At 50.0% G+C, this 21,940-nt stretch overlaps 2 protein-coding genes across 4 annotated transcripts in view; one reads left to right on the top strand and one right to left on the bottom strand.

Annotated features, from left to right (window-relative positions):
* Window positions 1–10,008: 10,008 nt before the first annotated feature.
* On the top strand, window positions 10,009–18,471 carry LOC108929021 (E3 ubiquitin-protein ligase MARCH7). Of its 2 annotated transcripts, none has more exons than XM_029258134.1 (11): window positions 10,009–10,263; window positions 11,429–11,598; window positions 12,681–12,824; window positions 12,912–13,065; window positions 13,632–13,790; window positions 13,987–15,007; window positions 15,238–15,404; window positions 15,491–15,594; window positions 17,020–17,121; window positions 17,208–17,256; window positions 17,807–18,471. In XM_029258134.1, the coding sequence occupies exons 1-11, from the start codon at window positions 10,032–10,034 to the stop codon at window positions 17,902–17,904; spliced, it is 2,400 nt and encodes a 799-aa protein (XP_029113967.1). In that variant the 5' UTR covers window positions 10,009–10,031; the 3' UTR covers window positions 17,905–18,471. The 2 variants fall into 2 exon arrangements, with proteins under 2 accessions (XP_029113967.1, XP_018598819.1); XM_018743303.2 differs by lacking the exon at window positions 10,009–10,263 and adding an exon at window positions 10,428–10,755.
* A 1,455-nt stretch (window positions 18,472–19,926) lies between these two features.
* LOC108928913 (lymphocyte antigen 75-like) overlaps window positions 19,927–21,940 on the bottom strand; it is a 30,277-nt gene continuing 28,263 nt past the window's right edge. Inside the window, exon 35 of one of the 2 annotated variants that reach the window (XM_029257780.1) lies at window positions 19,927–21,433. In XM_029257780.1, coding sequence (XP_029113613.1) covers window positions 21,258–21,433 — 176 coding nt within the window. In that variant the 3' untranslated portion in view covers window positions 19,927–21,257. The remainder of the gene's footprint in view (window positions 21,434–21,940) is intronic. The other variant, XM_029257781.1, reaches the window with a different exon arrangement.

Genomic DNA, 21,940 nt, shown 5'->3' with positions numbered 1-21,940 from the left:
CATCAGCCCATAGGAACATGCGCACATCTGGAAACTTATTATAATGGTTTGACATTTATTTAAAAATTGTTGCTTGGGAAGGATACTGAATTGGAGGTAAAGTTATAAAACCCCTAAACTTTATTTCCAGCTGATTTTTCTTATTTTTTTAAACTTATTTATGCCCCCCAAGGCCAAATGTTGAGAGAGGGGAACACATTTATGTGCCCTCCTGTCCTTATAATCTCTGGGGTGGGAGGGGGGGGTGAAAAATTAGGAATTAGTGCAAGTACATCATGTTATCATAAATTCATACACTTAATATGAATAAGAGGTTTTAAGGTGTACTTCAGATATGCAGCTTGATGTGATTCAGCTATGCGCTGATAATAAAAATAAAATACTGATGTCATTTAGGTTTTTTTCCAAATAAAAATGTGACCGTTTAGAGAACCATCTGTTTACCTCTCAGTTTCAAATGTACCGCCTTCCACTGGCATGACATATTTCCAGATACTAATATTATTATTACTAATATCGCTGAAGCATAAATTTGATGGCCCTACGTGCCAGGTTATTTTATGATTAAATAATAATAATGATAATAAATCAGTTTCCCTCCCTCCCTCTCAGTGTTCTTCAACAGTGGGCAACAGGCCGAGTGGGGGGGTCCTTTGACCCAGTCTGGGTCACGATGGGGGTGCAGATGATTATATTCAACAGCACTCCACCGAGCGCCCTGAGAACAATAGCTGGAGGAGAACTAATCTGCGAATGCGATGAACTCGGATTTGCTGGGGAAGCACGAGCGAACGCGGTGCTACAAACAACGTAATTACGTTTCTCTGACTTGTTCCCTTTTTGTTTCCCAACCGATCATCCAGGGTTCAGGCAGTGGGGGAAAACAGGCACCGATTGCATTTAGTTTCAAAGGCCACTAAACGACGAGCGATCAGTCCATGTGGGGCAATAATTACACGTTGTTTAATATGATATTTGTAAAATTTGTGTCGATTCTGAGGACGTTGCCTGTTGCAGCAAAATGCTATTGCAGTGGTCTCGATTTATAATAAAACTGTCTGTCATTGCTAAAGCTTCGTTCCTTTGGCCCCCGCTGCCCACACACATACACACACGCAGATGACACTCAAGTCCATCCTCAATTCAGCGCCATCAACTTCGTCGAGCTTTAAGAATTTCCAACCCGTTCACCATCTTGTGTCATTATTGATTTTTTCCCCCTCCTTCCAAGTGTAGAAATGGTGGTCAGGCCTTCTCAGGAGATGCTGCTGTAGAAAAATCGAGATGGGGAGGGGGTGGGGGAGCGGGTGGACGCATCAAGTCCCCGCTGGATCCGGGGAAGTGGCACGAATGGGGGGAGGCAGGAGAGAGGATGATTGGACACATTTGTCACACCAGCGAACCATGCGCTCGGTTTTTTTTAATTGTGCAGGAGAGCCTTCATTAGGGGCGCATGGGGGTGGGGGTGGGGCGGGGGCCGGTGCGGCGCGCGGGGAGGCGCGCTTCAAGCCGCTTCATTAGACAGCGCCTCGCGGGCCCAGCCTCCTCCTCCTCCTCCTCCTCCTCCTCCTCCGCGCGCCGGGAGAAAGGAAGCCGAACCTCGGCCATTTGTAACATAATAAGTCCCCACAATGAGTGCGAAAGCGATGCATGCGCACGAGGGGGGGGGCAACCAGCCCATCTCCTTAAAACAGTTTTTTTTTTTTGTTAAAGTAGCCCTCATTTGAAAGTATAATGAGCCGTCGAGGATGATCTCCTGACGAGGTCCACGGAAAGCAAATTAATTTTGCGATTCCGTTGTCATTTTTTTTTTTGTTGTTTTTTCCCCCGGTTACCATGAGGGAGGAGCCGGCGGTTTGCCGCCCAACGATGGGGCTCTGCGCGCCAATCGATTTTGCGCCTCGCTCCGATTTTAATCATCTCACTGCGCCGCGCTCCATTAAAAACAAGGGCCTTCCGGGGGCCGCGGACGCATTTCGCTGCGTCTCGCTGCGCAGGGTTCCCTGGGAGCTGCACGCGGTCCTTCCGGCGCGACCGTTGGCCTAAGCGCCCTCTCAGCGCTTCGTTTAATTTCTCTTCTTCCCGCCAGAACCGCGTCACATGCTTCAGCTCTCAGCGTAATAAACACAACGGCCTTTTCATATTATGTCACGGAGCAGAGCCATAGTGGTGATGGCGCACAGCTCTTTCTTTACGTGTACTATTTCAGCATCGTGCTCCTCCAAAGTGAGGTAAAATCGTGGTAAAGAGAAGTGCATCAACAACGCACAAACAGCTTTAGACACAGGGTCATGGATATGCAGCTTGTCTCTCTGATACCACCATGTTGTTGGTTCACATCCCTCTAGTAGCTCCTATAGAGGTGACACTTGTATAATAAAATTTACATTTATTTATTCATCAGACACTTTTCTCCAAAGCAACTTCCAATGAGCTCTATGTAGTGTTATGAGCCCACGCACCTTATTCACCCCGGTGACTTACACTGCTAGATACACTGCTTACACTGGGTCACTCATCCATACATCAGTGGAACACACACACTCTCTCTCTCTGCCACTCACGCACTTTGGGGAAACCTGAACAGCATGTCTTTGGACTGTGAGAGGAAACCAGAGCACCCGGAGGAAGCCCACGCAGACACATGCAAACTCCTTACAGACTGAGCGGGGATCGAACACATGTCCTCTCGTACCCGGGCGCTGTGCCACTGTACCCTGTCGCGAGTAGTAAAGGCGGAGGAATAAAACTAAAACTAAGTGTAAGCCGTGCAAATACTTACACTGAGTCACTCATCCATACGTCAGTGGAACACACTCTCTCTGTCACTCACACACTATGGGGAACCTGAACAGCATGTCTTTGGACTGTAGGAGGAAACCAGAGCACCCAAAGACTTACACTGCTAGATACACTACTTACACTGAGTCACTCATCCATACATCAGTAGAACACACACACTCTCTCTGTCACACACACACAATAGCAAATACATAGATAATCACAGTAGATGGTGCTGAACTCATTCATAGAGCTGCCAGGAGATCAGGAGAGAAGTGGCTCTGAAGGAAATGGGTTTGAGACCCTTCTTGAATGTGGAAGGGATTCAGCAGCTCTGAGGGAAATAGGGAAGGAGCTCATCCCATCACATTAGGGCCACAACTGAGAACCCATGGAGTTTACATTTCGGACCCCTTGTGAGGGGGGCCACCGAGCAGCCGGAGGTGGAGTTGCTCTAACCGTCTTGTAGAGCTTAACAGGAGATGAACGGAGAGATACTGCATCACTCTATCATTGCGTTACACAAGTGTGTGTTGTGGATTTAGTTCAGGAGTGGTGGAGCTCAGAGCCGTCCTGCGGAGCACGCACACGCGCACACACTAACCTCATTGTACCGGTGTGTTTGCAGCGGCGCGTGCGCCTGTTGTCCCACCCCCCTCCCCCCACCGTCGGTGTCTGTAAACGATGTGTAATTTATGTGCGCGTTTCCATTAACCGCTGATGTGTTGGGATGGCGGGGAGGGTGTGGCGATGCTGGCTGACGATGAGAAGCGCCGCCGCGGGGATGTTCTAATTCGGCTCATTTCACTCCCGGTTTGCGTCGAAAGCCACCGTCGGCTCCTATTGCCGCGGTACCGTGCAGTAGGACGACTCGAGAACGTATCGTTTTTTATCGGAGTCGATCCGGCGCCGTACGGCCTCGGTGAAATAAGTAAGGAAACATGGCCGTTAAAATAAAGAGGTGATGAAAAGGCCCGTGCAGCAAATTTTAACTGCGATGTCCAAGCGGAGACACAGAAAGCACTTTGCTCAGGGCCCTGAAGAGGACACTTCATCTCCGCCACGGAACATGCAACATCGACCGTTGTGAACGCCGGTTCCGTGGCAGAGATGAACGCGTCGATCGCATGATGGTGACAACAGTCTTTGAGAGGATGCCTCGAGAAAAAATGTCACTTTTTAAAAAAAAACCTCTGATTGGCATTTTTGAAAATCAGTTAAAATTCAGTTGTAGCCAACAGGGCAGGGTTCGGGTCAGCAGCAAAATTTTTCCGAAACTCTTCACTAAACATATAGCATCACGCACACACACACACACACACACACACACTCAGCCTGAAACCACTTGTCCCAAGCGAGGTCACAGCAAACCAGAGCCTACCCCAGTAACACAGGGCGCAAGGCTGGAGAGGGAGGGGGACACACCCAGGACGGGATGCCAGTCCATCACAAGGCACCCCACGCGGGACTCAAACCCCAAACCTACTGGAGAGCAGGACCCGGTCAAACCCGTTGTACCACTATGCCACTGCACCCCCCTGCCATATAGTGTCATGTGCATAATATACACATTTACTACTAATACTAGTACAAACATAGTACAACTAGTACAATTCTACATTTTACTCTTACATAATAATAGCATCAATTACACTATTGTGTAAATATATGTAATGTGTAATGTAACAGTATGACAAATACACACACACACACACACACATTTTCAGAACCGCTTGTCCCTTACGGGGTCATGGGGAACCGGAGCCTACCCGGTAACACAGGGCGTAAGGCCGGAGGGGGAAGGGAACACACCCAGGACGGGACGCCAGTCCGCCGCAAGGCACCCCAAGCAGGACTTGAACCCCAGACCCACCGGAGAGCAGGACTGCGGTCCAACCCACTGCGCCACCGCACCCCCTAGTATGACAAATATTACAGTGTAAATATATACAGTAGATAATATTATGACATCATAATATACAGGGATGGGGGTGTGGTGGCACAGTAGGCCTGGCAAGGTCTTGCTCTCTGACAGGTCAGGGGTTCGAGCCCCGCTTGGGGTGCCTTGTGATGGACTGGCATCCCATCCTGGGTGTGTCCCCCTCCCTCTCCAGCCTTGCGCCCTCTGTTGCCGGGTTAGACTCCAGCTCTCCGCAACCCTGCTTGGGACAAGCGGTCTCAGTCAGTGTGTGTGTGTGTGTGTTTGTACAGTATAATAAATAGTATGGTAAATTTACGTAGCAATAATAAGAAAGAATACAGTGTCATCCAAAGGATTCTGGGAAACAGTGGCGAGCGCGACAGCGTGTAATAGAGCTGTGAGTCATTTGATCCGAGACTTGGGAGAATTCATGGACGATGAGAAATATCATGACCTTTGACTTTAGCGGGAGGTGACACCCAGAAGTGAGGCCACAGCGTTTAGAGAGACAGGCTGGCTGGTGGGCTCATCTCGGGGAGGACCACTGCCCTCCTCCTCTGTCGCGGGAGGGTCGGCGATGGGGCGGACTGAAGTGCGAGGCGCCCTGACGTCGCAGCGACGTGGCCCGTTTCGGTGACGCCAACCCTGCGGACACAGACAGCGGCTCACATGTGCAGACAAAAATAAAGGAAATCCCTCATAACTTACATTTTAATCACCTCCAGCAGGTGGCGCAGTGGTTAGAGCCGCCGCCATTCACCGACATTTATTCAATGAGCCGACACTTCTCTCCGAAGTGACTTACGACGTTAATTTACCCACAATTATTTACCCATTTATACAGCTGGGTAATTTTACTGGAACATTTTAAGGTGAACACCTTGCTCAAGGGCACAACAGCTGGAGGTGGGATTTAAACCTACAACCTTTGGGGCCAAAAGCAGCAGCTCTAACCACTATAGCACCAGCTACTCATAAAAAGAACCTGCGTTCCAGTCCCACCTCCTGCTGTAGTACCACTGATCAAGGTACTTACGCTGAATTGAGACAGTAAAAATTACCCCTCTGTATAAATGGGTAAATCAGTGTAAGTGACTGAACACTGTAAGCCGCTTTGAACACAGGCTGAATAAAAAAGATAGAGATGCGAGTGTGGCCTTCGGGTCCCAGGCTTGCAGCGTTAGACGCCTGCTCTGAAGAAGGAAGCGACACACACACACACACACACACACACTGCTCCGCTGTCAGCTGACCACACAAGAGGTGTTTCTCACAAAGGCTGGAAGACAAAGAGCTCGGCAGGGAGGTGCCACGCTCTAGGGTTGAGCCCCACGGCACCGAGGTACTCAGGTGCGGTGTCACCCGACCGGGACCGAAGCCGCAGGACTCGACTCGGGCTCCTGCGCGTTAAAAATGCATAATGAGGTGGATGGTACCGAGGACCCACAGCTCACACACTGTAACATAACGGCGTTTATTTCAAAGTACGAACGGGCCGTTCCCCGTTGGCTTCGGAAATGCCCCCCCCCACCCCGGACGTGGCCGCTGTTTCTCTCGCGCTAACTGAAGCGTGCTCCGGAACAGGGGACGAGGGGGAAACTCGAGACGGGCCCGTGGGAAGCAGGTGTTTCACGGGAAACTGTCCGCTCGCACCCGCGCTTATAAAGGGAGGCAAAAAAAGAGCGAGTGAGAGCAGGGTATTGGTGTCCGACGCAACAAAAAGGATGAAACGGAACCCGGAATGGATGCGAGGGACAATAACGGAGCCGCCCGCCGGGCCGTGCGAACCGCCGACCTTTTGCAGGGCGCTAAAACATCCGGCTCTGCGCACCCCAGCACTACTCCCGCTGCGAATTAGACGCCAAAAAATGTGAAATGCTAGGGCAGCACGGTCATGAAGCCACTTCAAATGAGCGCGGACACGGCCGTTTCAACAGCGAACGGGGGAGACGGGAATGGGCGCGGTGCCCGCTCACGTTACGAAGTCGACTTTTGAACCAGTTGACTTTTTTTTTGTTCGTGTTAAGTTCCGCCTTTATCGCTTATTTTTCGCAATCCGTCGGAGCGCGACCCGTATTTTCCTGCCGGGGCGATAGGTGGCAGCAGAGAGCACTTGGGTCAGGGTCACTTGGGTCCGCCACAATTCAACTCAGTCCCACGGTGTTTACAGTGTATGTTTCTCAGTTTAAATGGGTTTTAATTTCGAAGTAACTCAGAGTTCATAGAAATCTTGGCGTGGAAAGTCTTTATGTGAATATGATTTTTTTTTGTAAAATTTAGCCCGTGAATACATTGAGCGACGTGTGTTTTGTTAACCTTTTCTCGACTGTGCTGAAAGTGACTTTGAACGATCCAGGTGCGGAGCCTCTGTGTTCATCAGGGGACTTTGTGTGAATAACACAATTAGACAGAAATTTTATTATGTCCGTTTTTTGTATTTTCCATTCAGTTTTGTTGAGATTAATCAGACTTTTGGGATTAGTTTGTACTATTTGTCACTTTTTAGAAAAATATTCCGCATTCTTGAAATTAGCAAATTCTGTTAAATTTTGACACCAAGCTTTGGTTCCAGGTATCGAATATTCTGGTACCTTTTAGGATCTGACGCTTTCTACAACGGTCTGGTGCGTCCTATAATGTTCTAGAATGTTCTGACACACAGAGGCACATTTTTTTTGTTAATAAATGGCATTCAAAAATTCTCAATATAGTGTTTCTTATAAGGGGGTGCGGTGGCGCAGTGGGTTGGACCAGGTCCTACTCTCCACTGGGTCTGGGGTTCAAATCCCGCTTGGGGTGCCTTGTGACGGACTGGCGTCCCATCCTGTGTGTGTTCCCTCCCCCTCCGGCCTTACGCCCTGTGTTGCCGGGTAGGCTCCGTGACCCCGTATGGGACAAGCGGTTCTGAAAATGTGTGTGTGTGTGTGTGTGTTTCTTATATGCGTGAGCAAAAATTCTCATACATTTCACAAAAAATAGCGAAAGCGAGATCCCATGCCGAAAACGGACACTCCAGAGAAACCGGTGGGTATTTTTGTAAACTTTAGCCAATTCTGATTCTGATCATAATCGACGCAAAAATAGACAGAACTAAGAACTTTGACAGATGTCGTCGCGTCGCATTATGCATCGAGATATTTATTTGCGCTGAAAAACATCTTGCGTTTCTGCTGGCTTCGCCAAACGGCAGGGTGTCGGGTCCCCTCCCTTCCGACACCCGATCCGCCCTCACACATTTACACCCCAACTGTCAGCGTGCGTCGGATGGTCTTCCTTCCCCAGCACCGGGCTCCTTAATTAACTTTTTGGGGTCCCTGCAAGCAGCGCGGCGAGGGAGATAAGTGATACGCCCCCGGCGACAGCGGCTCACAAACAGGCCCTTGGGGTCACGACCCGACGGCTCCGGGCTCGCATCCCCTCGGCAAAAGAGGTCCGTGCCGCGAGGACCGCGGCTCGCCGACACTGGGAAAAGCACCGAGAAGCACAAAGCGACACAAAGAGCGACGCGTGCGGAAGACGGGTCCCGTCCGTTTGGAGGGTGTGGAGCTCCGCTCTCCTTCGCACATTTGCATGACAATTAATTATGATAATCACCTTCAGGCCTGGAGAAAGCATCATTTCAACACACATTCCCCAGCACTGTCCTGCACACAAATGCTGCTGTTCAACTCGAATTTATAACAGTGAGAATTCCCACACCGCGCCGCACCAACATCGAGCCTCGTTGTTTACGTGTCGGATTAAAGCCGCATAAATACTGTATTTTCGTAATTTGGAGAGAAGCGTCGTCCACACTTCGGTTAACCTTCACTTATCCGGCTCCTTTTCTCCAAAGTATCTTAAAACGTCAGGTTCGTGCGCTAAGCGGCTCACGGGGACTTACCCAGTCACACAGCAGGGTAATTTTTACTGGTACTCAAGGTACTGCTGCAGGAGGTGGGACTCGAACCAACAGCCTTCAGATTGTAAGGCATCAGCCCTGCACTCCCTGCTGCCCCCTGAACTGTGAGGCAGGTATTATATCCAATATTTATTATTATATTCATTATCATCATCATCAACAACAACAACAATAATAATAATAATAATAATAAAAACAGTAGTAGCAGTAGTAATAAGAAGAAGGGGGGTCTCCACCGGTTTCATTACTGGTACTGTAGTGATTACAAATGCTGCTTTTTGACCAAAAGGTTACAGGTTTGAATCCCACCTGAAGCTGTATTACCCTTGAGCAAGGTACTTACCCTAAATTGCTCCAGTAAAATTACCCAGCTGTATAAACGGGTAAATAACTGTAAAGTAGCTTAACGCTGTAAGTTGTTCTGGAGAAAAGTGTCAATTAAGTGAATCAACACAATAATAATAAAAATAATGATAAAGTACTTAGTGACATTTAAAGCCAGTACTGATTTACACATTTACATTTACATTTGTTCGTTTACCTGATGTTTTTCTTCAGAGCGACTTACAAGGTCAATCCACCTAGTTATTTACCCATTTATAGAGCTGGGTAATTTTACTGGAGCAATTTAGGGTAACACACACACACACACACACACACGAGTCTCCACAGGTTTGCGTGTCTCCTGAGAGCAACATGGAAAATTTTACCCCATATGTCAAAGGCAGTTGAGAAGCATTCTGGCGGATTCCCCCGTGCCCCCCGTGGCTCTCCGAAGAACACAGCAGATCCTCGCGGGACTTTCAGAGAAGCGCCGGCTCAGGCCCGGTTGGCCAGGGTTCGACAGGTCAGCGAGCTACACGGCGGAGGACTGTATCTCATCGCACTCCAACATCTGCTGGGCTTTTCCGCACATCAATCCGTGGCATTGGCGGCACCCCCACCCCCACCCCATCAGAGCAGAAGAATAACAGGACAAAAAAGCACAAAGCGGCACTTGACTTCTCAATGCCTGACAGGTACCTGAACACCTGAACCATGATGCCATGTCTTATTTATACACCTACACGTACTTTGACTTTCGCATGTCCCCGCGCAGGGCCGTGACGTGCTGCTGCTGCGGTTACGTTCACAGGGCGTGTAAAGATGTATAATCATCACGCACAATAACACATCTATCAATACACCTCTTTAGGAGCAGACAGAAGTCAGTCGTCACTGGATCACGAAGAGCCGGAGTGTAGCGACTCACTGCTGCCCCCTATTGACCGGAGGGGCGCATGCGCTGTCATAGCCTGGAAGGACCGCACGATGTCCTTGCCCCCCCCCAACCAACCCCCAACCCCCAACCCCCAACCCCCGTCATCTATTAACCTTTACACGTCCGAGAGGCTCTGCTGTCAATATTTACTTCTCGCCGCCGCACTGATGCAGCGCGAGGCGGACGCGTTCGTGCAAAGGCGCGTTTCCGACGCCCGGGCGGTTATCGCGCGCAGGCGCCTCCGCCCGTGCGCGCTCCCGATGCGGTCGGCAGGGGGCGTCGCGGGTCTCCCTTCGCCGCGTCCGCTCGCGTCACGTGAACCTGTCGCTGGCAACAAAACACGGCCGCCATTGAGTGATGGTGGAAGGAAGAGGAGAGACGGAGGGGATCGGATCGGAGGTGAGCTGAGCTTCGGGGGGGGTTAGGGGCGGGGCTTCATCCAGGGTCGCCAAGAAGAAGCCCCCCGACTCGAGGGGGGGAGGAGTAGAAGGGCGCGGGGGGTCTTTATTTATAACGATCAGCTGGTGGTAGGATCCCCCCCCCCCCCTCCCCCTCCCCCTCCCTTTCCATCGGACCGGGTTTGTTCCTGTTTTCACTGCATCATCATGTCATCTCGGTGTTTATAAACAGCGTCTGGGCCACGAAGAGACTGGTGCGCGCGAGACGTAGGAAATGATACAGTTGAATATTATTTTTATCGCAGAATTTCCGTAGAGAAAAGGAAGGTGCTCGGATTTGTAGCGAAGCGGACTTTCGAGGCGAGTTAAAAGAATGGGCGCGAGGCGCCCCTTGCTACATTGTAACGTGTCACTTTGGGCCGCAGCTCGTGCCGTGTCGCTTTTCTGCGCGCGCCCATCACTTGAGTAATATAAGTGGATCGAGTATTATAAGGTGGGTAACGAGTAGTTGGTGTCCGCACTCGGTGTGTGTTTCCGTGCGGGAATTTCGCTCAGTGTCGCTGCGCAGGAACTTGTGTTTAACACGTGTTCAAAAGGTCCGATTATTAATATAAAGATGTGCGGCGGCAGGTTAGACGTGGACTCGGAGAGCTGGGTTTGGAGAACAAGTTCTTTCTCTTCATTCTGCCTTCTGGGAAATGGACCCCCCCCCCCTCCTCCTCCCAACACACACACACACACACACACACACACACACAGACAGAGAGTCATTCTGCCTGGTCAAATCAGCCCTGAATGACCCAGCCCTTGGGTCGCGCTCCCACCCACCACACAGGTCTCAGATGGTTCTGGATCTCAGCTCCGGAAGCGAACTGGCTGAAACCCTACCCTCTGGGGAGGCTGGCGCATGCATTAACTTTACCCCCCCCAAATTCCCCCACCTCCCCATCCCCCAATGCTTGGAGCCCTGCTGCTTTCCTTTAGGGGGAGGTGTTTATTTTTTAAAAGGTTCATCTTGCGGTCCAGGAAAAGCTGTGGGTGCAGCGTTGGCCGAAATGGCACTTTTCTCTTTCCCTTGATGCTCTTGTTCGGCGTGTGGATCTGAAAGCCTCTCCTGTGGGTTCAGTGTCCTCCTCTTCTCTCCTGTCTTCTGTCCCGGGGATCAGACATGGATTCCAGGTCCCACAGGCTGCCCTTCGTGCCGTCCAGCAGCTCACCTCTGTCCTCCTCTGCTTCTGCGTCCCTGAGCGCCGGTCGGCTGTGCAACAGGAGCCGTGGGACGGCCGGCGACAGCTTCTCCAGGGGAACCTCTTCCAAGCTGGACTCGGATCTCCAGGTATTTCCCATCCCCAGGGGCCGGAGAGCTTTACTACAGGCTTCTCTCCTCTCTCCATTACTCCATGGTGGTGCACCAGGAGCATATCATAGGCAAATTGTGAGCTCGTGGTACATTAATAAATCTAGTTGGAGAAAACATGCTGCTGCAGGAAGATGCGTAAACTCCTTTGTGAAGTCAAAATCAGGCCTTTGAGAATACCCATCGTATCTCCTGAGTTCATGTTTTAACATGCTGCTTTGAAACACGTTTAATCCAGTTTAGTCTGAGATGCTCCAATTTTTTTTTTTTTTTTTTTCTCCTCCTCGCTCGCACGGGAGATGTGAAAGGACAAATTTAGCATGGCGGCGTCCTCCTCCTGAGGACAAAGGAGCTCTTGAAGCTCCCGCACTGCTCTTCTGCGTCTATCAGCCCAGGTCCACCTTTAGCGCAGGAACGCTGTGTTTTCCGGCAGCACCCTCTGCGCGCGCAGGTATTCGGGTTACTGCGGCTATATTGGCCGATCTTTTTATAGGCCTGTGCGGGTGTGCCGTGCCGCGCCGCGCACTTCCCCTGCCTGCCGGTCCAGGCTGACTCAGAGGATTAGGTTACTGCGTCGTTTTTGATGCCTTTCTCCGAAGGTGCCGCAGGCTTGAGGGACGATGCCGGTGGCTCCGGGCTCCGTGTGCGTTCATCAGCTCTGCTCGGTGAAACTGATTCCCTTTCAGAAAAAGAAGAGCGTTTTTAGGGCATCTATGCTACGATTGTCCAATCGCACCCAGCAGGTTCTCGATGGTCTCCAGGACTTTTGTTATATCCGACTCCTTCGTTCGTGATCTGGAATGGTCACCTGTGCTAAAGCAACTCGCTCATATTTGGTGTTTGAGTCATTCAGCTGTAGCAATTCTTCAAAGTGTAGCTCACTTTAGATAAAGGACCTCGTGATGTTTAGGCGTGAAGAAGCCATAGAGGATCTTTGAAGGATCTTTGGCCTGATATGAGATGGTTCCTGTCCTAAAGAGGTTGCAGTGGAGTCTCAGCTCAGGTCGTGTGTGTGAGAGAGTGTGTGAGAGTGACCTCGGCTGATGCATTCCATGCCACAGTGCCCAAGGTTCTTCTCCTCTGGAAACTACGGTATCTCCGAGGGGCACCGCTCAAGCTGGAGGCTCAGCTCCCCCCTGACCGCCTCCTCCGGGTCACGTGATCGCCTGTGGGCCGACACCTCGCTGGGAAGCAGAAGCAAACCGGTAAAATGACCTGAAACGTTCCGACGAATCCCATGTCTGGTACCTGGACCGCAGCTCAACCGAGTGCCATCTTTCTTACCTTTCTAGGGGGGTTCGGAGCGGCTGGGGGCGTATTCGGGACTGCTGGGTTCAACGCAGGACGATCTCAAAAGACCCAAGCTGTCCTACAACCGGGCGACCTACTCGAGAGACCCGTCTTCACCCGTCGTGTCCTCTGTGCTGAGCGGCACCTACACCTCTGGTAGTTTCCCCGTCGGTTGACATCATGCAGTCTGCTAGAAGTTTCCCAACTGTGCGAGACTCTGGAATGTTCTCATGCTAAGAATTCGGTGGCTCCTTCTTATTAATTTACCTGACACTTTTCTCCAAGTTGACTTGCAATGTGAGGTTTATTTATTTACAATTTATGCAGCGGGGTCATTTTTACTGTACCAATTCAGGGTAAGTACCTTGATCAAGGGTACTACAATAGGAGTAGAATTCAATCCCAGGGCTTTAGCTGCAAGCCGTTTGCTATAAGCAGTGTGCTACCTGCTGGCCCTGATCATTACTGGTGCCTGTCAGTACTGCACCGAGTACTCACTGTGCCACGGTACTCATTCAGTACGTGTTCCACCTGCCATATGAGGAGCTTTCCCTGCCGTTGATGCCTTTTGCTCGGTGGCTTTTGCTCCAAGGAGTCCACTTCCCTCTGGTGTTTCTGGTACCTGGAGACCATTGCGCTTTGGGCAACAAGTAACTCCTGTTTTTACCTTGTATTTTTCTTTAATATACAGGTGAATAACCAAACTGACACCTTCTGTTTAGAACCGTCATGGAAGTCGCACAGCGCCCGCTCCAGGTCCTCGTCTTCATCCCCCTCGCAGGGTCTGTGGCCCCGGAGGGAGTCGGACTCTCGGGCCGAGTCGGGCCTCTCCGGCGCGGCGGACCTCGGGCCCAGGGCGGCGGGATTGTCGTCCTCACTGTGTGTGTAACATACATACCCCCTCCCTCCCTCCTGCACCACCATCGCCACATTTGGACATTTCCAGCACTTCCTTCCTGTTTAATGTCTATATCACGCACTCAAATTTCCATCTCCCAGTTACGGAAAGCCAGTCATCAAGCCCATCATCGTCTTCTGTTGCAATACTGAAGAGCGTGTCTGTGTGTCGCCTGGCAGATCCAGACCGCATGGCATCCTCCTATGCTCAAGGCGCCAGGCCAAAGGAGAGTCTCTACTCATCCGCGCGGGCCGGCGCTCCCACCCGGGATCGCCAGCAGGGCAGATATGAACCACCCTCCGCTTCCAGCAATGGTACGAGGCCCTCCACCCCCTGGGCTGGTTCGTCCCGCTCCCGCTCCTGGTACACCTCGCCCCCAGAGAGGACCCCTCCTGCCAGCCACAGGCGGCCTGTCGAAGGAGGAGACCCTGAGAGCCGGTGCACCACCAGGCAGCTGCTCTCGCGCCTGGCCAGCAGCATGTCCTCCACGCTCTTTTCCAGGAGGTCCAGCCAGGACTCCAACAGCTCCAGATCCTTCGAGTCCTCGGAAGAGACGAGCGACACCCACCGGGCGCAAAGCCCCCTTGCCAGCTCTGGCGGCAGCAGCAGGAACGGCAGCCCCGACGTGTCGAGCGGTCGGGGGTCTGAGCTCCCCCAAGGTCTGGCCTTCCTCCGCCGCAGGCGCCAAGGCACCTCCTCGGCACGGGAGGAGCGTTGCGGTGAGGTTGACCCGGAACCCTCGAGGGCTGGCACTTCCTGGCTGTCGTCGTCCCTGAGGAGCCGTTGCACCCCGCTGTTCTCATGCAGGAGGAGGGATGGCCAGGAGGAGGCGGTGCGGCCCCCACACCGCAGCACTCCCTTCCCTCTCCGACGGATGTCCTCTTCCGAGACGAAAGACAGCGACGATGAAGGGGGAAATGATGATGATGATGATGAAGACAACGAAGAAGAGTCGGAAGCGGTAGGAGCTGTAGGTCCTTCAGAAGCCACCGCAGAGGCCTCCCGCACAGCAAGAACCCGGAGGCTGACCGGGGTCACGCCCAACTCGCTCTTTCACCTCACTGTCGCACCCTCGTTGGAGAGCTCGCTGCCCGACAACGTGATGATCACAGTGGACATCGTGCCTACTGGACGGAATTTGCTGGAGAAGAAACCGGCATCCCCACAGGATCCAGAGAAGCTGAAGAAAATCAAGGAAAGGTGAGGAGGGGTATGGGTCATATCTTCAACAGTCCACCTCCATATGTCCAATAGAAGGTCATCAGTGCTCCTCTTCCCTCTGTTCGTGCAACTCTTTGTTCCATGAAGTTCTCATGTAGTGGTGGCTGCACTCTATTTCGTTACATACTGACGCTCTATAGAAAGCGTACGGCAAAAGCGGATGCATTTGTACTGAAAGTAAAAACTCTCCGAACCCGTCTCCTCTTCAGCCTTCTGCTGGAGGAATCCGACGAGGAGGGCGATCTTTGCCGCATTTGCCAGATGGGAGAGGATTCAGCATCCAATCCGTTGATCGAGCCGTGCAGGTGTACCGGCAGTCTGCGATACGTGCACCAGGAATGCATGAAGAAGTGGCTGCACTCAAAGATCAGCTCTGGTAACTTCTCTTATTAATCTGAACCACGCTTATGCCCAGGTCACCTTATTTGCAGACCCTTGGCTCAGTATCTTCCTCTTCAACAGGTTCTGATCTGGACGCCATTGCCACCTGTGAGCTGTGCAAGGAGAAGCTCCATCTGAACATCGAGAACTTTGACATCAATGAGCTGTACAGGACTCACGAAAGGGTAAGGATGAGTGTGCGGGTCGTGGTGGAGGGTGCCTTGCCCTGGATCACGTGCATCTGTGGGATTTATTGAAGCTTTATCCAGTTTTTGAGTTGGAGATGGCAGATTAAGTGCAAAAACTTTTGGAGAACCGCATTTGCTTGTTTTTGGTGGGATTCGACGTGGTGCCCAAGTTGTCGAGGTCAAGTGTTTGCACTTTCCAAAGTTAATATTAATACGGGGTGGACAAAATAACAGAAATGCCTAACTACATATTAATATGTTGGATCTGTCAAGGTTTAGAGCCACCCTTGGCCTTGAGAACATCCACAAAGGTTCAGTCCTTCTTGGAATGCTGGCATGCAAGTCCTGAATGGTGTGTAGTGGAATATTGACCTGTTCTTCAACAAGAAGAGCCTCCACTTCTTTGAGGGATGAAGGAGGTGGAAATATACTTTTCACTCTGTGCTCCAGAACTTCCCAAATAGGTTCAGTGATGTTTAGATGTTGCAGTTTCCTAGGACATGGAAGGCATTTGACTTCATACCGATCTTATATTTGCGTATCGGTGTCTATGGCCATATATCCTTTTACTGCTGTACGACTGTCCAGAACAATCATTAGAGCTCTTTCATAGCTAAAAAAAGCACACAGCTAATTGTCGAACCTTTCCAGGTGTTTCTAATTGTGATTTAGTTAGACGGTCCCGAGTTACGATGGTCCGACTTATGATTTTTCGACTTTATGACGGTGCAATACCCATTCAGTAGAAACCATATTCCGAATTTTGATTCCCCCCCCCAAGGCAAACCATATGCGGTACAATACTCTCTCGTGATGCTGGGCAGCGGCAGCGATCCGCATCTCCCAGTCTGCCACACGGTCGCTAGTGTATAGAACCGATATTCTACAGTGTTTTGTGTTGCCAGTGTCTTTTTTTTTTTTGCATACCCCCCCCCATATCTGCATTGTTTTGTCCATCATGTCTACGAAACACCCATTTGTGCCTCATGCTACTGGTGAGAAGAAGAAGAGGAGGAAGAAAATTACTTTTGAGGAGAAACTCAAGATAATTGCCCAGGATGGCCATTGCATGAGAACTTGGACTTTTGCAATCGACGATCTCGTCCATCTTAAAGGAAAGAAGCGATGATGTTCCATAGGTTAGGTGTGTTAAATGCATTTTCGACTTACGGACGCAACCCCATCGTGAGTCGGGGACCGTCTACTTAAAATTTAAGCTTTTTTCTGAAAGTGGTGTTTCTGTTGTTTTTGTCCACGCCTCTACTTGCAAACTACAAGAAGGTTCAGTCCAAGCCTGAGAGTGCTGTTGAAGGAGTTGGTAGAAGAAATAAAGGTTAAATAAAGGGGAGGGTTTTTTCACTGTGTCGAGGGCTCTGGTACCGGGTGAGGTTCTGAAAGCTGCGTTTTGCGATGTGCTTCCAGTCGGAAAGCGAATTCATCAGCTGTGGCCTGTACCTGGTGGTCCTGCTACACCTGTGCGAACAGCGGTTCTCCGACGTGCTGGGCGCGGCCAACGATGCTGGGGTACGAGAGCCCGGTGCTCACCTGCATCTCTGTTTGTCTGCTGTGGTTTGGAGATGTGGCTCAAACTTTCACCCTTTCTTCCCCAGTTTTTCAACCTGGCAAGGACCCTTCATGAGTACATGGACGATCTTGAAAGTATGTTTCCAAACTCCCTTGGGTCGTGTGTGTGAGAGAGAGTGAGAAGCCAGTGATTTTGATTGTAGCCGTTTTCCCTCTTGTTCTCGGATGGGTCTGTCGGGTTTCTTAGCCGCTGTTCAGGTACCGGTCAACGGTTGCCAACCCCGATTGGTCCATTTTTGTTTTCAGACGTCTGGAAATGAAATAAACATATAAGGAGAGAATGTGGAGGTTGGTGAAACCCCACGGTGTGTGTTGGGGGGGGGAGACAGTTAAAGATCAAAATGTGATGCAAACATCAGACTTGTTTTTTACCATTAAAAAAAAAAAAAACCTTTAGACACAAGTTGGGCCAAAAGGCTGGAATATTAAATGTTTACAAATGTAGTAGTAAAGCAAATTTGAGGCTTTTGTGTAACTCTGTTTTGCTATAAGGCTGCTGTTGATTTGCTTCTCATTATAGAAAGCTTACTTGCTTTGACCTAAATCTCTTGTTACCTTAATTAACCTGCTTAAACTGGTCAATAGGAGGCTCTGACCCGACGGCCATTTCTCTGCCCTTCCGCAGGCTCCAACGGGGACTCCGAGGACGATGAAGTGCGGGACCACAGGCCTTCGATCGACTTCGGTGACCTGGAGGACGACGACGAGGAGAACGTGGACTGAGGAGGGTGGGGACGGTGTGCCGATCGGTCACCTTCCGCTCCCTTTTCTTTTGTTGCCATGTGAGTTGTGCAAATCAGTGCGATGAGGAGTCGCCTTTGTAATCCTCTCCTCGTGTTACCCGGTGTATTTTTGGTGCCTGGTTGGAGTGTTACCATTAGAAAGTGCTAAGTTTTACTGGGAGTGTTTAGCTGGTCCTCCAGGAGGGAGGGCGGCACAGGGGCCCTGATGCGTTGGGGTGGTTGTCATACGCTTCGCACCCATCCCTCTCCCTTTCTCTCTCTACGACTTTATTTACTAATAAGTTTAGGAAGGTACGCTGTTCTCCTTACTCGTCCTAACCTTTTGCAGTGAGTTTTTCCTTCCCTGCTTTACCGTCAGTGATATGGGTGTGTGGCAGCGACCAGGAGGTGGAATGGAAGAACGTGGCCGTTATTCTCCACTCAATTAGTGACTGACTGGTATTTGTTCCGTCAGGCTTTTCTTTGAGGGTTTTTTTTGGTTGAAGTTTAAAAATATAATTTCCTGGTCATGTTGTTCATGTTTTAACTATTAAAAGATTTTGATGTACAGTTTGCGTGTTTGGCTTAACGTGCATGGGTGGGGATATCAGGCTTGTTTGTGTTGGGGTTTTGCTGGTCACTGTGCAAACATCTACAGGGTGCTCTTACATGGGGGGGAGGGGGACGCAGGGTGGGTGAATCCAAGGTGCGACGCATTATTCCATTCCTCCGTTGGCTGCATCTCAATGCTCTTTCTTTCCCAATGACGAAGGCCCTTCTCATGTTGACGGTGCTGACAATGGAAACGGTGGAGCTTGTCCAAAAAAATCAGATGTGCTATTGGCAGGTGGGCTGTTGGCTGCTCCACCCTCATCTCCACCCTTGTTACTCTGGGCTCTCTTGCACGCTTCCTTCTTCTTCTGCACATGACGCCCGGAGAAGATCATTGAACGTTAGGGACATGGCGATGAACATCTAGCCTCAGGGTTTGATACTCAAGGAGTTCTATTAACTGTCCAGCACCAGAAGCAGGTTTCTACACTCTTGCAGAATCTGTTAGTGCAGAATTTCCTCTTTGGAGAAATTATTTAAACAGTACAGGAAGCATTTTTTAGGATATTTAGCTAGAGCTGAAGGTGCAATTAGAACTGTGCTCAAGCTCTGAGTACAGACACAAGTCATATAAGCAGGCTGGTGTCCAGATCGTGCCCCCCCACCCCCCACAGGGCTACCGGGTGCATTCTCTCTGGCCCATCACCCGCTCCTTCATTCCGCTTTAGTGCTCTCTAGCTCCTTGTGACTCTCAGTGGACATGTGGAGCTGGAAGACTACGTAGTGATGGCCCTTCGCTTCCTGAGGGTGACTTTGGACCTTCTTGTGCACAACTTCCAACCTATTAAGTCATCTGGTCTGACAAACTGGAATTGAAAATGGTATAAATGCTGAGCTTTGATATTTCAGTGCCTAATGTATAAGGGTCCTTTACTCTCCTTTTCTCCAAGGTGATGTACCGTATTGTTACTTTACCCATTCATACAATGGGGTAATTCTGCTGCATCAGTGTTGGTAAAGGATACTACAGTAAAGAGGTGGTATAGGAGTGCATGTCCTTTGAGGGGAAGGTGACAACTCCAACCAGTCTGCCACTTACTGGCCCTCGCAGAGACTGCATTAAACTGCTGATGAGCAGTATTTCTGCCAGCTGGATTCATCAGCACCAGGACTGTACAGGTATGATACCCGTGTTAGATGAGGACCTTGGGGAGAGTGTGACCGGAGGGTGGAGGTACCATGATAACACATTTGAGTAGAAATTTGTTTGCGTAGTCAGCACTGATTCATTTCTTTTGCCTTCACTATTTCCTGGAGTGAAGGTTTAATCTATAAAAGACATTGAGTACGAGTGTTTCGAGCTACTAGAGTACATCATGGCTCTGGAAAAGGTAAAGGCTTCCACCTATACAGTATTAGAAGGTATTTAATGAAGAGAAACTACCTTTTTGATATAACTTGACTGTTGAACTAACAATCTTTTTAGAGGACTTGGGCACATTTTCAGCATAAATGAGTCAATTTTGGGAATGAGGAATGGACAAAAACCGATGGCAAATTCATTGTCAGGAACACGTTTACCTGTGGGGGGAGAGAGACGGACGCAACGCTAACCCTTTGTTTGCAGGCCTGCTGGAAAGACGCTATAGTGTTTTTTCACGTGTGAGAAATAACATCACGCCCCCGTTCCTGAAGGCAGGAGTTTTTATTAGAGGCCCACAAAGGACAAGAACGAGGAGGAGGACAAAAGTTAAAAGACCTGGTAAAACGAACGAAGAAAAGAAGCAGAATGACACGATGTGGGTGATCTTGTTCCTGGGAGTGTGACTTGGAGTGGTGTGTTTCGAAATGTGACTTAATACTCCTCGCTTTCCTTCCACCTCCATCTTTGGCTTAAATTTACAGTTTAAAATAAACTCCAGAACAAACTATTTACAAACGCGCCAAGCCAGCCCCTGCTCTACGTTTTTAAGCGCTTGTGCTTGAAGAAGAAAAAAAAAAACTCAAATAAGAGTACTTAAGCTCACTCTGGATAAAGTGCTCAAACCCTGCCGCAGTTTTAGTGCATATGATCCTCCCCATGAAGGTCGACTATAAATTCATCCATGAAACACTTCAGACTAATAGCAATATGAATATGCTGGCAATGGGCAAACAGCTCGTACTCTTCCTTAACAGCAGGTGACCCTGGTTTATAGCTTCAAATTACCTCATTGTCAGTTTAAAACAGGAAAAACTCCAATCCTACATTTACACAGTTAAGGTTAAATCCAAAGCAATTGGTTTACATGAATACAGTGTTTAGATTTCTTTTTAACGCGGATCAGCGACAACTGGAGCAAACGGAGGCACTGGCTTTGATAGCGATCGCTTTGCCTACCTGAACACTGGCATTGAACGGGGGGGGGGGGGGGGAGGGGAGTCACAAGTAAAATTTGCACGTTAGAGTAACAAAAGAAAAATCCCCCTATGCATACAGGATGGGTGACGGTAAAATATTCACATCACGGTAAAAACAACCTCAGTGCTTCTGTTCGATCCAATAGAAATCAGTTTGTGACATTCAGGCCGCCCTTCCAGGGACCATTGTGAATTTCAAACTTAATGGCAACACACTTCCATTTCAGCAGCTTCATCAAAAGAAACTGTAGGCCTTAAAGGAGAAAATGACTTTCGGGATCCTTCGTTGGCACAGGTGTGAAGCGTATTAAGGGATGGAGTGTTGCAGGTGTGCTTGCTGCTGGCCGATGGGTTGTTTCGCGAAAGGCACCTACGCCACTCTTGTCTCGTGCAGAGCGCCGCTCACTCGGTCTGTGTTATTATACTCGTGCTGTCCGCCTCATCGAAGTTCCTCTTGTACCGCACCGTTGAGGAGAAGCGTGACCTGTTCTTCCTGTACACGATGAAGGCCACCACGCCGAGCAGCAGAAAGGTGACGATCAGGAACAGGATGAGCGCCGCGGGCGAGCCTTCTGACCCTGCAGGGAGATGTGGTAAAGTTGTCAAGGAATTCCCAAGACTTCAGTTAAACACTCTGCAACAATGGGCTAAGAAAAGGTGGGCCGTGATTAGAGAAGGGGAGGAGCGGAAACGGGAGGAAAGTAAAGGAGTAGTGATAAGGTATAGTTTAAGTGGGGCAGAAGTGGGATTGGGGAGGAGCCCAAGATGGGTGGGTGGGGCCAAGGCAGGACAGAGGAGGGGCAAGGTACAGTTGGGGTCGAGCACAAGCGGGTCGAGGGGACTAGAAGGAAGGAGCAGGGGTCCAGGAAGCCGCTAAAACAGCAATTAAGAAACTGAACTAGCGATGCAGGTTCAAAAATCAAGAGCGCACCCTTCTTAAGTCCCTCGTGAAACGATTAACACAACGGAAACTCTCAACGTACATTTAACAGACATTGAGGAATAACATAACATGCATTTATATGACATTTTTATGACAGCTGGATATTTTTGCACTCTGCTTGCATGAAGACCTTTGCTGTTGC

The sequence above is a fragment of the Scleropages formosus genome, chromosome 14 (genome assembly GCF_900964775.1).
Source record: "Scleropages formosus chromosome 14, fSclFor1.1, whole genome shotgun sequence".
NCBI lineage: Eukaryota > Metazoa > Chordata > Actinopteri > Osteoglossiformes > Osteoglossidae > Scleropages > Scleropages formosus.
The sequence above is the reverse complement of the archived record's forward strand: the minus strand, read 5'-3'. Positions and strand labels throughout refer to the sequence as shown.

Bases quoted from the DNA above. Each gene is read 5' to 3' on its own strand.
- LOC108929021 (XM_029258134.1), top strand. From the start codon at position 10,032: ATGCAGCGCGAGGCGGACGCGTTCGTGCAAAGGCGCGTTTCCGACGCC. The intron at 15,405-15,490 runs GTAACTTCTCTT...CCTCTTCAACAG, and splicing joins GCACTCAAAGATCAGCTCTG to GTTCTGATCTGGACGCCATT. The intron at 17,257-17,806 runs GTATGTTTCCAA...GCCCTTCCGCAG, and splicing joins GTACATGGACGATCTTGAAA to GCTCCAACGGGGACTCCGAG.